This window comes from Macaca fascicularis, chromosome 5 (genome assembly GCF_037993035.2).
Source record: "Macaca fascicularis isolate 582-1 chromosome 5, T2T-MFA8v1.1".
Taxonomy (NCBI): domain Eukaryota; kingdom Metazoa; phylum Chordata; class Mammalia; order Primates; family Cercopithecidae; genus Macaca; species Macaca fascicularis.
This window is the reverse complement of record NC_088379.1, coordinates 99,882,893-99,901,946: the sequence shown is the minus strand read 5'-3', so window position 1 is coordinate 99,901,946 and position 19,054 is coordinate 99,882,893. Positions and strand designations below refer to the sequence as shown.

At 34.9% G+C, this 19,054-nt stretch overlaps 1 protein-coding gene across 7 annotated transcripts in view; it reads right to left on the bottom strand.

Annotated features, from left to right (window-relative positions):
* SMARCAD1 (SNF2 related chromatin remodeling ATPase with DExD box 1) overlaps positions 1-19,054 on the bottom strand; it is an 84,274-nt gene that overhangs the window by 3,773 nt on the left and 61,447 nt on the right. For 4 of the 7 annotated variants that reach the window (XM_005555446.4, XM_005555447.4, XM_005555448.4 and 1 more), the window contains 13 exons: positions 16,178-16,268; positions 13,258-13,357; positions 12,164-12,223; positions 11,991-12,066; positions 10,467-10,602; positions 9,796-9,933; positions 8,435-8,530; positions 8,219-8,336; positions 7,898-8,019; positions 6,446-6,634; positions 5,634-5,752; positions 4,218-4,400; positions 2,264-2,373 (listed from right to left, as the gene is read on the bottom strand). In XM_005555446.4, the coding sequence (XP_005555503.1) occupies positions 2,264-2,373; positions 4,218-4,400; positions 5,634-5,752; positions 6,446-6,634; positions 7,898-8,019; positions 8,219-8,336; positions 8,435-8,530; positions 9,796-9,933; positions 10,467-10,602; positions 11,991-12,066; positions 12,164-12,223; positions 13,258-13,357; positions 16,178-16,268 (1,538 nt within the window). Of the gene's footprint in view, positions 1-2,263; positions 2,374-2,462; positions 2,552-4,217; positions 4,401-5,633; positions 5,753-6,445; positions 6,635-7,897; positions 8,020-8,218; positions 8,337-8,434; positions 8,531-9,795; positions 9,934-10,466; positions 10,603-11,990; positions 12,067-12,163; positions 12,224-13,257; positions 13,358-16,177; positions 16,269-19,054 lie in introns of all 7 variants that reach the window. The other 3 variants (XM_074040161.1, XM_045392651.2, XR_012434966.1) reach the window with 2 other exon arrangements.

The window sequence follows — 19,054 nt, the reverse complement described above, 5'->3', positions numbered from 1 at the left end:
ATTGCCAATTTCTTAGGAGATGCTGCTCCTGCTGTTGCTACTTTAATAACCACTAAGGTAAGTTCTAGAAACACAAAAAAATGATAAGCATATTTGAGAGGAATCATGGTCTTTACCTTTCATAGTTTCATGTAAGGGGGGGCAAACAGATTGTTAACAAAAAGCAATACATACTCAATTACAAATATACTTTTTGTTTACAGAGGAAAAGGACCTCATTGTGAGAGATGTAAAGAAGGGCATACATGTATTGTCATTAGTTCAGTGTCAAAATTACCTAAATGAAACCAGGGACGCAGCTGAAGACAAATGATTACAGCTAAATGAGTAAATAAGACACCATTACATCCTTAGTCTAGCAAATAAAATACACACTGGGAAAAAAAACATATAAACAGCTTTAACAAGACAGAGAAAAACTTCTAGGAAAAGTGGTAAGGAGAGTGGTAAAGAGAGGGCAGGATTCTTCATAACTAAACATTTCAAAGGTACTGGCTTGAGAGCACAGCTAAAAATACACTGCTATTTTAACAGACAACGCAGGTGAACAGAACAGGCAAAATTTTAGACTGACCAAATTTATACAAATACAAATAATTTACATTAATTATGACTGAAAATGATTGAATATACACATCACCTCTGTTCCCATCATCTGTAATACCATTAAAATACAATGGGAGAAAAAAGTGTAAGGGGATTAGACAAAGGAGAAAGAATAGGCGAAAAAGACAACAGCAGAGAGAGAGTTGTTCACAAATTTTGAAAGAAAACAATAGATGAAAGCATGGAAACTGATTTTCGCACAATAAAGTAAAAGCTTAAGTGTCTGCAGGTGGGAAATGCAAGGCTACTTCATACCAAGAATCCTTACCCTTCTACCCTCAAAGCTCAGGAAATGGGGGTAAATGGGAAACATGAAGCTATAATCAGCTTGAACAGGTAAGATGACTACAGCTTGCCCAAGAAAGCCAGCCATTTGCCCCAGATGTATAAAAATGAAGGTTTATTCTCTTTGGAGAATATGAGTCTGAGGAACACTGGACTTGTCATAGTAGAGAACAGAGAGGCTGCTGAAAACAGGCAGATTAACTATTAATATTTAAATATGAGAACAAACCTCCCTCCTTCAGTTCTCAGGGCCATTGGCTCATACCACCTCTCCCCACCTCTCTTCACTTCACAGGAGGCTGAAAAATTTACCTCTGAGGAAATGAACTAGCCCATAAGAAAAGACTTATAGTTAATTTTATCAACTATTATGGTTCTACTATATTTAGAAACTTATTATAGAATAAAATCCATATATCTGGATATTTGCTGGTATTGGTAAAAAAGAATTTAAATGCTTTACTAAATTCTAAAAGCTGCCATAGCGAAATAATAAGGAAAACATTGCCCAAAGAGAATCTGCCTTACGCACTCACTTTACTGTATTTACTGGACAACCTGAAACTGGCAAGTTGCCATATGCACAAAAAGCCTAGTAATTCGTGTTAATTGTTTAACTTATGATCACCCTACTTATCCTTAAAGATCTCAGTTGCTTCTTACTCAAACTTTTTCTACTGCCCGCCTCCCCAAGCTTCCATAGCACCCTGAAATGTTATGCAAGAAAAACAAGTAATTATTTGATCATATGCATTTCTCTCTCGCTGTAGACAGATTAAAGTGTATTGACTTTTATAGTACAGAGTGCCTAATATAACACAGACATAACAGTATCTGTCATGAACAGAAATTTGCTAAATTAAAATGAACCATTATCAATATCAGGAATATCCTTATTTATTAGAATGAAAAAACTTGCTTATTTCCAATTAACTTAACATTAAATAAGAAAAGGTGCAGAAGAGTGTATCGTAGTTGACATGCACCCTTACTCCCATAAAAGAAAGAATACGTGTTTATTTCTACACACATAAAATAACTGGTCACACACACACAAAAACGAAAGGCTAACACTTGCCACCTCTATGGGGAAGTTGGGAGATGGGGTGACTAGGAGGTGTCTGTTCTTTCATTTCTGAGTTCTGAACATATTCTTTTCAAAAACATATACAAAAATAAAAATTTTGAACTTAAGAGACTTTAAAAAAATTATTTTAGTATTTTTGAAGTAAATATGCTTACCTTCTCCCACATCACACATCACCCCTAAACTGTAAGCTAGTTAAGGACTTTAGTCATCTTTGTCACCTTCTTGCACTAATTAGATGCATGGTCATATAAATACTGAAGTTTCTGCTTACAAAAAACTTACCTTCATCTACTGTAGTCATATCCTGTTCTAGTTTCAATTTCTGTTGGTTAATTTTTAGCATGGATTCTTCAATCGTCCCTTGGCTTATTAGTTTTATAACTAGTACTTCTCTAAAAAAACATACAAAATATGTCCATTGGTTACTAAATATAGTTATTTGGATATATGTAAACTATATTTAAGAGTTCAAAAAGAATACCTTGAAAATTATGACAAACATATCCTTAAATTCTTTTATTTAAGCCATTTGAGACTGACATTTTCTGAATATTTAACTTTTAGACACTCCTAAAGATGCAAGAAAAGAGAAAGATATTTGTATTTAAAGTAAATTACTGGCTGGGCACAGTGGCTCACATCTCTAATCCCAGCACTTTGGGAGGCTGAGGTGGGTGGACTGTTTGAGGCCAGCAGTTCGAGATCAGCTTGGCCAACACGGTAAAACCTGATCTCCACTTAAAAAAAAAAAGAAAGAGAAATACGAAAATTAGCTGGGTGTGGTAGCACACACCTGTAATCCTAGCTGGTTGGGAGGCTAAGGCATGGGAATTGCTTGAACCCAGGAGGTGGAGGTTGCAGTGAGCAGAGATGGTGCCACTGCATTCCAGCCTGGGTGACAGAGTGAGGCTCTATCTCAAAAACAAAACAAAACATATGTGTGTGTACAAACACACACACACACACACACACACAGATAAAACTACATTACAACAAACACTTCTGTGTTCAGATGGAAATTACTTTTTTTTGAGATGGAGTCTCGCTCGGTTGCCCAGGCTGGAATGCAGTGGTGCGATCTTGGCTCACTGCAAACTCTGTCTCCTGGGTTCAAGTGATTCTCCTGTCTCAGCCTCCTCAGTAACTGGGATTACAGTCGCATGCCACCAAGCCCGGTTAATTTTTGTATTTTTAGTAGAGACGGGGTTTCACCATGTTGGTCAGGCTGGTCTCAAACTCCTGACCTCGTGATCTGCCCGCCTCAGCCTCCCAAAGTGCTGGAATTACAGGCGCGAGCCACTGTGCCTGGCCCGAGAAGCAGTGTCTCTGTACACTTAAGGCAGTGCAGTCAGATACAAAGTTTCACAATAAGTACTGGTAAGTATTTAGTCTATAAATGAACATACCAATATCTTTTGGACATATATTAAAATACTTCACAAAGAGGACACTGTCTGATCTTTATTTATGTAAGCAGAGTTGTAACTATCTTCACCTTTTTTTTTTTTTTTTTTTTTTTTTTTTTTTTGAGTTGGAGTCTCGCACTGTCGCTCAGGCTAGAGTGCAGTGGCGCGATCTTGGCTCAATGCAAGCTCCACCTCCTGGGTTCACGTCATTCCTGCCTCAGCCTCCCGAGTAGCTGGGACTACAGGTGCCTACCACCACGCCTGTCTAATCTTTTTTTTTGTATTTTTAGTAGAGACAGGGTTTCACCGTGTTAGCCAGGATGGCCTCGATCTCCTGACCTCATGATCCACCCACCTCGGCCTCCCAAAGTGTGTGAGCCACTGCACCCGACTATCTTCACCTCTTTACAGTGCTGTGACCAATGTCAAAATTACCATTCATCTAAAATAATTTACAACTCAGTTTACTTCCTAAAGGGTAACAGGACAGCCCAGCAATAATTTGTGTATTATGAAGTTTGTCTGGGTCTTAAACTGGTCTAATAAGCAAGTCTTTTCAATTACTCATCTTTTTCAAAGGCGTAGACAATTGTTAATACTTCATGAACTGCAGAACTATTTGGAATCCGGGTGGATGGTTTTAATTACTAGAAAATGGAAGGGTTACTCAGTGCAGTCGATGTTCAACACTGCTGGCATAAAATACATATGTAGCCATGCTTTGCTGAAAAAATAAAAACTAAGGCAGGATATCCAACACTATATTCTATTGGTCTACACAAATTAAAGTGGCACTGAATTAAAAATACATTTCAACTAAAAACACTTACTTAGTCTGGCCTACTCTATGGCATCTATCTTCTGCTTGTTTGTCATTATAAGGATTACAGTCAATGTCGTGAAGTATAACAACATTTGCTGAAGTCAGATTTATTCCTAATCCACCAGCTTTTGTTGATAGCAGAAACACAAAGATATCCATATCGGTATTAAACTCATCAATTAGATGAATCCTGTAAGATAAACAAATTAGGTTAAATCTCACTAAAAAGTTGTATCATGTAATTAAAATGGAAAACAATCATTATCACATGAAAAGGAAACCCGAAGATGTATATACATCCCTTGGTATTGCAGTTACTTCTCCTCTGGCTATATCATGGAAGAGCCTCCTCAATTCACCAACTTCTTTTCTACGATATTGCTACCCCTACCAACTCTTACTTCAATTCAACTATTCAGATTCAATTAATTCCTAAATGACGATTTTGTTCTTTTTTAACTTGTGGCTTAGCTAAACTTTGTGTATGGCTTTTCAATCTTTAGCCTTCTCAGAAGTATATCAGCTCCTACTGGCAGACAGCATTCCTGATGAATCAAGGACCTCACGATCAGTGTATCATTGTATCAGTGGATTCTCCTCTTTTAAAAAAAAAACAAAACACAACATTATTTTTACCTTTACTCTAATGCTGGGGGGAAAAAAAACCACTCTGGACAACAGAAAAAAAATAAACCAAAATATATAATTCAATTTAAACATACTACACAATTCCTTCCTTATTAAGACAATCCCTTCTTTACTAAGGTCAATCTTTACAACCTTTGGGAATGAAAAAAACTTTACCCATAGAATATGAAAGACTTTAAAACAATCTTGATGAAAGATAAGGTGTTTTAGACTTTGAAAAAATTTTAAAGGTGAAAATCATAAAAAATACAATTCTAACAGCTGTTTCAAAAGGTATTTGTATGCAATTCAGACAGAAAAATTAAAAGAAAATTATTTATTTATTTTTTGAGACAGGGTCCCACTCTGTCACCCAGGCTGCAGTGCAGTGGTGTGATCTTGGCTCACTGTAACCTCTGCCCACCAGGGCTCAAACAATCCTCCCATCCCAGCCTCCCCAGTTGGGACCATAGGCGTGCACCACCACACCTAGCTATTTTTGTTGCTGTTGTTGTTATTGGTATTTTTAGTAGAGACAGGGTTTTGTCATGTTGTTCAGGGTAGTCTTGAACTCCTGAGCCCAAGCAATCCACCGTCATCGGCCTCCCAAAGTGTTGGGATTACAGGTGTGAGCCACCAGGCCTGATCATTGAAATTACTCTTATTTTAAGGCAATGATTTGAAGTAATCAAACATAAAAACAACAAAATTCTATCAAGTACTCTAGACATTTAAAATTCTAACAACAACAACAAATGAGTGGTTTTTTTTTTTTTGGAACATGAAGTATACCAACCTTTCAGAAATCTGAGTCTTTCCATCTAATCTGAGGTACCTATGCTGATGATGTTTTAACAGAACCTCTAAGATATCCAGCATCATGGTAAATTGGCTAAACAATACAACTCTATCACCCTGTGAAAATAGATATACGAGTTAGAAATAGAAAAAATTGTTTTACTTAAGCCTTGACAGGTCTAAACAGTTAGAAGTGTTACTTATATCATGTTGATAAATTTGCAGAAAATTCTCTATGATCAACTGCTTCTTTAATAGAAATCAATAATACCGAAGATATACATTTTATTGTAGCCTACATATGAATATACTGCCTTAGCCTCTAAACTTCAAGGCTAAAAGTTAGCTCTCAGTTTTGATTTTAAGAACAGTTAAATTACTTCCTTTTCGTAAGAAAAATGTCAGAAAATATGAACAATTGCATATGTGTGTCCTATCTGGACTGTGATTTTACAAATTTAGGCTATTTCACACATAAACGGCAGTATTACTTAAATAACTATTTAATGAATGGTGTTTTTAAAAACTAATTTCTTAGCACACATACAGATTGTCACCTATGAAATAATGACAATTAAGATTTTTTCAAAACATCAATACAGATACAGTCTACTAACTTTCTATTGTTTTTGAGGTTCAACAGAGGAAAGGAGGTAATCAAGAAAATATGTCAAGAAAATGTTCAAAACACTAAGTTCTGGAAGAATGCAGAACAGACATAAGCTAATTAAAGCAAGTCAGTGTGCCAGAATTGCTTTAAGAAGTTTAAGTAATTGAGAAAATACAAGAAACACCATTCTTCTTTAATACCTTCTGTTTCAATTCAGACAAGATGCATCCTAAAACTCGAAATTTTCCAGAATCTAAAATCAAGTCCATGTCTAATTGAAAGTTATTAATGTGTCGATACTGTTTACAAAGTACATGTAGTTCAAAGTCTGTCATAACTTCCATATCTTCAAAGATCAGGTCAGGGTTAGCCTCACAATGTGTAGGTTCCTTAAAACAAAACAGAACACAGTATACTTCAAAATAAAAATAATTTATAGTATGATCAGAAAAATTTAATAAAATTAACACCTGATAAAATACCTAAATCATAGAACCTTTTAGTGTAAGGAAAATTAATGTTAATCTTTTAGGTATAATAAAGGGGGGGAAGTCCTTACTGTTTTAGAGATAACATACTAAAATATTTACAGATTAAATAACGCCTAGAATTTGGTTCAAAATAATCCTGGGGAGAAGTCTGGGGTATAGATGAAAGAAGAGTGGTGTCATTATCAAATGGTAACTTTCAAAGGGGTGAAGTAACATATGAGCAGACAGTTTCATTATGAAATTCTACTTTTATAAATGTTTGAAATTCTCCGTAAGTTTAAAATAATATAAAAAAATTTAAAAAAGAAAATGGGTTGGCAAGGTGCAGTAGCTCACGCCTATAATCCCAGCACTTTGGGAGGCCAAGGTGGGTAAATCACCTAAGGTCAGGAGTTTGAGACCAGCCTGGCCAACATGGTAAAACGCTGTCTCTACTAAAACTACAAAAAATTAGCTGGGCGTAGTGGCGGGCACCTGTAATCCCAGCCACTCAGGAGGCTGAGGCAGGACAATCACTTGAACCTGGGAGGTGGAGGTTGCAGTGAGCAGAGATTGTGCCATCGTACTCCAGCCTGGGCGACAAAAGCAAAAGTCTATCTCAAAAAAAAAAGAAAAGAAAGAAAATAAGTTGCTTTCAACACAAAGATCAGTAAGGATAAATAAGGATAAAATGTTAAAGAAAGAGGCAAAAATAAACAGTAATTGCTAAAACTATAAAGAAGAAATAAAATGAAAAAGAAGTGCATTATGGAAGTCTAGACTAGGAGTTAGCAAACTGTTTCTGTGAAGGGCCAGATCATATTTTAGGCTTCGTAGGAAAAATGACCTGTACGGCAAGTACTCAACTCTGCCCCTGTAGTGAGAAAGCAGTCCCAGAAAACAAAAACAGGCATGACTGTGTTATAGTAAAACCTTATTTATAAAAATAGTCACTGCCATAAGGCCATAGTCTGCTGACCTATGATGTAGGTTATCAGTCCTTCTTTGTTCTTATGTCCCCCAAATCATCTGGAACTTAATCCTAGACCTGGTCTCAAAACAAAAAGTTTTTCCTAAATATGTAGTTAAAGGTTTAGTATGCCCATTGGGTTCACCAATCTTATAGCCTACCAACTTAACCTCTTATTATAGCTTAGTGTTAACATAATATGAAATCCTTACCTTTAGCATAAGCTGAGACATTTCCTTGAGTTTTTCAGCTGTGTAATATTGGCGATGTAATAAAGGATGATTGGCCATTTTCCTCAACTGCATCATGACATTGCACATTTCTGTGTTTTTCTCTGTGACCCAAAAAGAACACAGTAAAAAATAAAACCAAGTGGATAACTGTTTGTTGAAATATATCAACTAAGTTTTTAAATTACTTCCTCAAATTCCAGATAATTTTAAAAAATGCACAAATACCATGATATAACTAATCAAAATGCAGCCCCAGTATAAGATTCTTTTTCACATAAAATAGTGAAAATCAGATTATACCCAAGTTATTGATAGATTTTTTCAATCTGTTGAAAAGACCCAAATAGAGTTGCTCCTGCTTCTCCGACATTGCACACAACTCAATCCGATCTTTCTTCGGGGGTAACTGCTTGAGAACCTGAGAAAGAAAAAACAGTTTAAGATAATTGTTCTAGTGAAGAGGAAAACGTAAGTTTTAAAAACAATAAAAATAAAAAACATGTAGATAAGCATTACCTCTTCTTTTACTCTTCTGAGAATAAATGGCTTTATAATTTGTTTTGCATGTGCTATTCTCTCCTTTTCATATATACTCTGCTCATCTGCTGATTTCTGAGCAAAATAAAAACATATCCTTTTAGGAATTATTCATTTAAATTATTGCAATAACAGTATTATTACACAACATAAAAATCTCCCTCACTAGAGTCTGAGTTATTTTCTGTAGAAACATGATTCATTCTAGATGGAACTTTACATCTGAATTCTGGGCTGCCATGTACTTCTTGAAGCTCCATATGTATTTTGAAGTTTCATGATACATAATCATGTACTCTACTGAAGTAATCAATTTGAACTGCACTACATTGGTGTTCAGAAGTCACCAACTGATGAGTTATGAATGGATTACCTAGATAACTCTCATTTAAAAATGTGTCTAACTGTGGGTAAGGAGGAGCGTGGGGGGTAGAAAAGTCTTTATTTCTTTGTGGAAAATGGCCCCAAAAGGAATCTAGCGCAGGCTGATGCAAATCACGTGGTCTAAAAATGGGGAATAGCACCTACTCAAAACTGGTGATTTTGGAGAATTAAGAGGCAGAATTTTGTTCTAGGATGTGAAGGAGCCCTCCATATATTATGAACTAAAAATAGAAAGTAGTTCATAAAATCTGCTAGGCCATTTAAAACACTGTACATTAAGTGGGAGGGAATTCAAATTAGTAAATGTTAAAAAGGCAGTTAATTTGCAGTGGATGAATATCACAGAAAATTCTTGCAAAAGATTAGTGATGTGGAAGAGAGCCAAGAATCAGTGTAAACACTGTGATACTGAAAAATGTGGGAGTCCTTGAAGGCTATACCTTACTTTTCCTAAACAATAAAGAAGTAACAAAACTTTTCTTGTGAAGAGGATTTCTTTACTGTCGCTTTTAGTTGTGACTTTGGTTTTATGAACATTTATTTCAAAATATATTTCTCAGCATAGGCATTTTCTGGATATTCTAGCTTTGTCTAGTTTTATAGTTTACCCATAAAAGAATGTTACTAATTTACGTAGCCAATTTTGATACAGATGATGTAATGATCAAATTTTCCTCACATATTATATATTTGAGCTCGTCATCAATTTAAAATTGTCATCCTTCAGAAAATTAGGATATTAACCAAGACTTCTGGCTATCGATTAGGGAAATTGCTATTATTTTTCTCCATTAAATTTTGGCTGACTTCCAACCCGATCCAAATATAGAGTTATCAACTACTTAAAGTTATTTCATAGAGCATATGCACTATGAAAACAAAAGAGACCTAAAAGAAGAATGGCCCAGATAAAACACAAATAACATATTTTGGAGAAAATATGCATTTATGCTTACTGTCTTAGAGGAAAACATTCTTCGTATTTCACTGGTGCTACTACTAAACATGTGTGGCATAACAAAATTCAACAGCGACATGAGTTCTAACAGATTATTCTGTACAGGTGTGCCTGTGAGCAGCAAACGGTTATTTGCCTGTGAATGAAGGTAAAATTTACATTAGCTTTTTCTTAAAGAGCCACTCCTTTCATGTCTACCCTCCCCAGTGAAAGGTAAAGGGAGGAGAGATAAATTATAACCAATATTAATAACAACATTCTGTGACAAACGATTAGTAATTTAGATAATTGATGTCTGCTAATATCAACAGCAATGAATACGACAACCACTGGTCTTATAAGTAGGTAACTTGTGTCCTCGTATCACCTTTATGAGGTGATGAAAGATTATTTATAAAGTTCAACATATAGAACAGGTAAATTATGACCTAAGAATTTTTTTTCAGTTTTTAAAGGATTGTTAAAAAACAAAATCAAAGAATATGTGACAGAGGCCATCTAGTCTATAAAGTGTGAAATATTTATTATCTTCCCTTTTACAGAAAAAACTTGCTAACACAGAATACTACATAATTACGTAATACATATTCTGCTAATAAAGAATACTACATATATTATGTAATCTAAAATTTTATGGTAATTTGGAAAACTTTACAAACATTCTCTTACATTAATTGTCATAAGGTGCTGGTAGCGAATGGAGCCCATATTCTTCAGCATATGGCCCTCATCAAAAATTGCATAATTAAGTTTCAGTCGTCGAAACAGACTACGGTCATCAGAACTGCTGATCGCACAGTTATATCTGTCACCAAAAGAAAAAACATCTCTAAAGTTATACTTTTAAGAGCTTGGAGTCTAGTGAGATTTAATGTCTTATAAAATCATTTTTTATTCACGCATTTCTAACAGCCAGTACTTAAAGCACAGCACTAGACACGGTGATACTCAAATAAATACTGATGTATTTGTATTTAATAATTATTGATGTACATTGTAACCAAGTTATGAAAGCTGCAATACATAACTGAAAAAAAATGTTAAAAGGCCGGGAGCAGTGGCTCAGGCCTGTAATCCCAGCACTTTGGGAGGCTGAGGTGGGTGGATCACGAGGTCAGGAGAATGAGACCATCCGGGCTAATATGATAAAACCCCATCTCTACTAAAAATATAAAAAATTAGCTAGGCATGGTGGTGGGTGCCTGTAGTCCCAGCTACTCGGGAGTCTGAGGCAGGAGAATGGCGTGAACCTGGGAGGCGGAAGTTGCAGTGAGCTGAGATCATGCCACTGCACTCTACCCTGGGTGACAGAGCAAGACTCGGTCTCAAAAAAAGAAAAAAAAAAAAAAAAAAGAAAATGTTAATGTTACAATCGGACAACTTCTACATACCTGGGAGGAGGTCAATTTGGGTATAATTTATAAGTAATCTGCTCCACGAAGTGTTATACTTTAATAAGCACGAAAAAGAACATGAAGCTAAAACATGTTTCTCTTTAAAACCTAATAATATTTTATTAAACTAGCAGAGTAGATCCAATAAATAATAGTTAATAGCTAGCAGCTTGAGACTACATATGGAGCCTGTTTTATTAAGAAAAAACAAAATTCTGCATGAATTTTTTAAGGACAGACTCCTACACAAGAAGCCAGTAGTGAGAAATAATAACTACAGTTAAAATAGAACTATAAATAAATCAAATCATAAATGGGACACAAGAGCATTAAGTTCTGTGCAAGATATTTACATCAAACAATTATTACCAAGTAGTAGTCAACTTATCCAAGGTTTTATTTTTCATTTTTATTTCTGCCCTAACTCAAATTTTTCACTGAGAACATGAATTTCATTGTGTTTATTATTGATACTTATTTGTAAGTTAAAAATATAAATAATTTTGGTGGGATATCTCAAATTTTACGCTTACTGAGCGTAATATTAAGCTTACTGAGAAACTACTACTACAAGACGACTTTTTTCAGTAAGTAGGCAAAACCTTTTTATAGTTACCATTAATGAGGTGATGTACTACAAAAGCTTCGTATACCAGTGTTACACCTCAACATAAGTCACTCTATTACTTTTGTATTACAGTTAACAGCATAAACTTTCCTACACAGTACTACTACAATTTCTTTTTTAAATTTGGGAGCTGCATAAATATCCACCCTCCCCAAATTTCTCAATACTTACGTGGTCACAATTACATTGTAATCTTCATATCTACTATGAATGTTAAATCTAATTTGTTTACGTTCTTCTTGAGAACCTAGAGTTTAAAAACAATGAACACATTTTGACTGTATTTATTGTGCTGTACTTTATTTTTAATTTCCAAAGTTAAAAGCAGAATGACATATTCTTACCATAGTAACAGAGCACCTTCAAAGTAGGGCACCATAAATTAACTTCCCTTAACCAGTTATCTATGGAACAGAAGAAATATTATTTGCATCTGCTACAACAGGATATGTTCACACGGTTAAATGAACACTAAACTTTGACAAGTGCTACTTAGAAATTAGTCTTTTATAAAATGCAAATACTGGCTGGGCAAGGTGGCTCACGCTTGTAATCCCAACACTTTGGGAAGCTGAGGTGGGTGGATCACCTGAGGTCAGGAGTTTGAGACTAGCCTGGCCAACATGGTGAAACCCCAACTCCACTAAAATACAAAATTAGCCAGGCATGGTGGTGGGCGCCTGTAATCCCAGCTACTTGGGAGGCTGAGGCACGAGAATCCGGGAGGCAGAGGTTGCAGTGAGCCAAGATTGTGCCACTACACTCCAGCCTGGGTGACAGAGCGAGACTGTCTTAAAAAAAATAAATAAAAATTAAAAATTAAAATATAAATACCATGATGATTGCTTTTATCACAGACCCTTTACAATATTACTCCTTATGAAACTTATGTAAAATGATCTTGAAGTTTTGTGAGGTATCAAAATGAAGGGTAGAGAACCAAATATATTTACAGTTGATTATTAAACTCCAATTTAAAGAGAAGGGGTTTTGTTACATTCACATGTGCAAATATTCTCTAACTTCTGCATCCAACAAATTGAGAAAGAATGGAACAGTTATATGAGTAGGAATTACATACCTTCATCCAATAAATGTTTAATTTTACATTTACAAGTGCCCATTTTCTCTTAGTCATTTTAAAAAGTAACTAAAAGTATTATGAAACCAATATAAATGGCACTTGGTCTATAATTTAAAACTGACTTACATTTGAGTTATTTTCTTTTTAAAAGACTGCCAATATAATCAAACATATATATAAACAAAGCAGAAAAGTATAAGGAGACCATAAAATTAATATTCATCTCTACAAACTTTTGTTTCAGTCACGCAACTGAAACCACAGCACCCCTCCGACACACACCTTTACACACACTCTCTTCTACCTATATGAAACATGATAACGTTAAATACAGTTGTCTCCAGTATTACAAACCTATAGTTGAAGCTGGAACAACGATCAAATGAGGACCATTATTACCCTCCTGATAGAGGTATGCCAGAAATGCAATGGCTTGAATAGTTTTTCCTAGGCCCTAAAAAGTTTAAAAGACAATATATAAAATTTTAAAACAAACAAAAAATAAATACATAAAAATACAAAAGAAAAAGCAATCCTTCTATGCTGTATTGACTTGATTTCCCATAATGCAACTCTAAAGGAATTTCTACTACGTTCTTAGTTCTCAAATGACAGAATTGATCATAATCTCCAAATGAGGCTATAACTTACTTTACTGAGCAGGATGGACAGATCTTCATTGCTAGTTCATATACAATACACATTAATATGGAAGACTTTTTGCATTGCAAGGAAAGCATATAATTTTGGTTATTGCTTATACACACTGAATGTTTAATATCCACTGAATGGTTTGAGGGCAATGTCCCATGACTAAATGGAGGAAACATATGCCTAATCTATCCCCGCAATTCTACCCTTAAGAATATAATTATGAGATATGAGAGCTAATGTCGGCAAAAGGACTTGGGTAGAATGTTCATAGTTTTATCGTAATAGCCAAACACTGGAAATAACCAAAACAGGTTGGGTGCCGTGGTGCGTGCCTGTAATCCCAGAACTTGGGGAGGCTGAGGAGGGTGGATCACTTGAGCCCAGGAGTTCAAGACAAGCCTGGGCAACATGGCAAAACTCCATCTCTACAAAAATGACAAAATTAGCCAGGCATGGTGGTGAATGTCTGTGACCCCAGATACTCGGGAGTACTGAGGTGGATGGATTGCCTAAGCTCAAGAGGTCGAGGCTGCAGTGAGCTGAGAGCGTGCCACTGCACTCCAGCCTGGGCGACAGAGCAAGTCCCTGCCTAAAAAGAAAGAAGAAAGAAAGAAAGAACAAAAGAAAAGAAAAGAAAAAAGAAAAGAAATAACCTAAATACCCATATCCAACAGAAGAAGATCAACAAATTGCAGTGTATTTATACCATGGACTACCATCCCACATGGCAATTAAACAAAAACAAAAACAAAAACAAACAAACTACCGATACACGTAAGAACATAGATGGACCTCAGTAACATTATGTTGCACCAAATGAACCAAAAACAAATAGTATACAGTATACTGCATATACTGTATAACCAGAAAAAATTCCATGGCAATAGGTATAAGAATAGTGGTAGCAGCAACAACTGGAAAAAAGCATGAGAAACTTTCTGGGATGATGGAAAAGTTGCTCTGGGTAGTTAGTCACATGGGTGTACATATATGTAAAAAGTCACTAAACTGTACATTTGTATATTTTACTGCAACTAAATTAGACATCATTAAAATACCGGTTTTAAAAAGCTACTTAGGATATACAGCTCCTCAGGGGAACTGAATGCTACCCAACTGTTGTGGACTGAATTATGTCTACCTCCTTGCCACTGACAGACAATACATATGTTGAAGTCATAACCCCCAATGTCACTGTATTTAGAGATAGGGCTTTTCAGGGGGAAATTAAGGCTAAATGAGTTCATAAGTGTGGGGCCTGAACCCAATATGACTGTCCTTGTAAGAAGAAATACCAGGCATGTGTATATACACAGAAAGAACCACATAAGGACAGAGTAAGAAAGTGGCTGTCTTCAAGTCAAAGAGAGGACTCAGGAGAAATCCAAGCTACCAATAAATACATTGATCTTGGACTGTCCATCTCCAGGATTGTGAAGAACAAATTTCTGTTGTTTAAGCCACTCAGTCTGTGGTATTTTGTTATGGCAATGCTAGCTGACTAAGCCATCAACTTATAAATATTGTGTTGCGCTTTGCAGGTTACAAAAATAGTTTCACATAATATATACCTCATTTGATAGTAAATGCAATCTTATGATAAAAACTATCTATATTTTATTATTAGTTTTGAGATTAGGTCAATTGGCAAGGATCAGATAGCTCCTGAAAGGCAAAGTTGGGGACCCCAAACCCAGGTCTGATTTCCAAGTGCAGTCACACAGCTGAAATGCTATATATTCTGTAATTTCTGTAATTATTTTGAAATCCTGTGTATATTATTCACTTTTCTATTAGATAAACAGTTATCTTTGTTTCAATGACAGTATGAAATATGTATGGGAAAATATCTTACAATGCTACAGATTACTTTTCTAGAGGCTAAACAGGGAACAAATATCATTATCTGTGTTAATTTTTATTTTAGGAATCCAACACATAGTGTAACATTTTCTTTGCTGAACATCTTAAACATATACTTCAAAAAAGTATGGCTGAAGGAATAGAGATGTTAGATTAAAGGTCAAGTTTCCACATGACAACACCTGGACTACTGGCTATAACAAACTTAGTGAGCTTAGCTTTAAGGAAATGTGATTTGAGAAAGAACAGAGACCCGGAGAGACCACTAAGAAAAATAAAACAGCTGATATGATGTCGCTGATATATATGTGGATTTATTCATTGACAAGGACAGGGATCTAAGTTAAAATTTTAAAGGCAGCTGTAGAAAAAGCACATATATTACACATATGTATGTGCATACACATGTACATACACAACATCTGCAGAAGGTAGTATCTAGAAAAGAAGACACCAAACTAGTTCTTGTTAAAGTGGTGGAATTATAGGTGACTTTGATTTTGATTTTTTAATTTGTATTTTTATGTTTGTAACATGTATTTACTAATTTGATCATCAGAAAGACAATAAATCTATCTTCATCTTGGGGAGGAGTTAGGAGGGTAGAACTATATCAAAAACAAAGATGAGATAAAACATAAGATACTGAGGTGGCAGGAGTTAACTACAGTAGCAAGAAAAAATTTGTTTAAATGACAGCAAGAATACCTTTTAATGACATTTTGAACAACAAATCCTAGAAATAAGGTACACTTACCATTTCATCTGCCAAAATGCCATTAAGTCCATGTTTATGTACCAATGCCAGCCAATTCAAACCAACCTTCTGATAGGGCTTGAGTGACAAACTGGTAAAGAGAGAGTTACCAAATATTACACATTTATATTTCTATTAGTTTTCTATTAGTTATTACAACGCACATAAAAACTAAAATGCCTAGGTCTAATCTTACCTTTTAACTGTTAGACGCAATGTAAACCTACTTAAAAAAATGAACCCAAGACATAAATGATTTTTCAGATCTTCCCAAACTTTACTCTCTATTCTTATTTATTTCTTCTGGCAAGAAAAATCAAGCATTTCCATATTTGGTCATAATACAGTACCTCCAAATTAATTCCATAAATGATTAGAATATTAAGTATGATAATATATTACTAAGCTAGTATTTACACTAGAAAATTGAATTGTGTTGATTTGATTTTTAGCACATTAAAAAACTTAAAAGTATTAGACAAAAAAAAATAAACATAATTTGCTACTTTGGCCAGGTAGGTTTAATAAACACTTTCTGAATGTGTGCCAATCACTCCTAATATCAGTGGTATGTATAATTCTGGAGCACGCATGTATGTGTGTATTATGTGCATACTATGTACAAATGTACACAGCACATGTTTAGCAAAATTATTTGACACTTGCATGCTACTTTCTACTCACTGATGTTCACTGATGTTTTAAGGACAGTGAACATCAGTGAGTAGAAAGTAGCATGCAAGTGTCAAAAACCTTATTTAATTTGGAAACACAAAAACAGACTAATCCCTGAGAATGAATTGTTTGGAAGGTAATATGGCAGAGTTATAAGGAATGAAAACAGTGGCTCATGCCCGTAATCCCAGCATTTTGCGAGGCTGTGGTGGGCAGATTGCTTGAGCTCAGGAGTTCGAGATCAGCCTGGGCAACATGACAAAACGCTGTCTCTACCAAAAATACAAAAAAAATTAGTCGGGTGTGGTGATGTATGCTTGTAGTCCCAGCTAATTAGCTACTTAGGAGAGACTGAGGTGGAAGGATCACTTGAGCCTGAGCCCAGGAGGCAGAAGTTATAGTGAACTGAGATCATGCCACTGCACTTCAGCCTGGGTGACAGATTCAGACCCTGTCTCAATTATCAAAAAAACAAAAAAAAGAGAGAAAGGAATGACAACAATAGTTTGAATGGTTAAAAACTATTAACAGTTACCATTTATTGAACATCTATTATACATAGGCACAGATATCATTTTTCAAACATCACCTCATTTAACCCTTTAAAAATCCTGTAAAGTAGTTACTAAAATCACTTAAACAGATTAAAAAAACTTAATTTGCCTGAGGTTGCATAGCTAGAAAGTGTTAAGGCTAAGGTTTTAAATCAGGATGCCGATCTCACTCCAAAACCTATTCTCATATTCACTAGAACACCTTGCATTAATGCGAAAACATAGGACAAGGCCATGCCTCCCATTCTCCAGCTTGTATCCTGTCCCCTTAATTTCCTCTTGCATATATCCTGTTTGCACACAGGGAAGGGTCTGGACATAGCTATAGTATAATACACTGTTAAAAGATCAAACTCTAAAATCAAGACATAATTAGAACTGAGTGAAGAACAGGTAGTTTGAATGATGTCCACCTTAAATCAGAATCTATGTTTTAACTGTGGGGTATGCAACTTATAAAACATTTCTCATTTAATACAATTAAAAGTATAGGTAGGAGAAAAAGCAGTATTTCGAAGGTCTTTAAATTCTTTTGCTGAATTTTTATAAAAAGTCTTTTGCTTTCCCAATCAATGTAATTTCTATGCTACTACTATAAAAGTATAATAAATATAACATGTTATCATCGATATTTTAATTCCCAGGTCCAAAAGAATTCTTTCCATTATAACGGTGAGAGTAAATGCTAAAACTGGAATATTTACCATATTTCAGACTATGCTATGGGCTTTATATACATTATTATTTCATTTAATCCATATTAAAAATAGGAAATATTAATTATCTGCATTTTACAGATGAGAAGTTCACTGGGGCTCACAGAAGTTAAATAACCTGCTCAAGCTCATGCAGCTAACCAAATCTATATCTTCAATGGTAGTGTCAGTATCCAATCCAGGTGTGATCCAGAGCTCAGCACTTAACCAGTAAATAGCAGAAATGAAAAAATTCTCTTTCATCCTGACCCACCCATCCTACAGTCAACACAACACTGAGTTCTCCATTATTTTAATGCATCCTTCCCAATGCTTTAGTCATCCTATTCACATAAGGCTCACAATTTACGACTAATGAAATTTGATAAGAATACATCACTTATAAATGCAGCCGAGGACACACATGCCATCTCAACATATGACCTATCACAAATGGCCACGAAAAATCTTAATAAACAAAAATTACTGAAATTCTTCATCACCAACATATATTGAGAAAAGAGTCTATTTATAATGAGTCAAAATACTCACTATAACATGAAATTTTAAAAAATGATGAAATCTAAAAAACTACTACATGGATTTTTAAAATTTAAATAAAATTGCTTTATTCAAAATCACAAAGAAATGATGGTAAGGTGTTTTGATCAGGAAATGAAACGGTTTTATTATATTGAAATATGTTATAAAAATATAAAGTATTAATGTATATATATGTTTGCTGTTCTGTTAGATTTGTCTAAATTACAAGTAGCTTTGTTGCTTACTATCATGGAACTGCTGCCAATTCCAGATCCTTTCTCAGCATGTGAAAGGACTAAAGAAAATGTAATTTTGATAGACTCTGAATCCATTTATTATAACATTTAAAAATAGGATACCTATATTCTTTTCTAGTTGATTCTATTATTTAGATGCTATATAATCATACT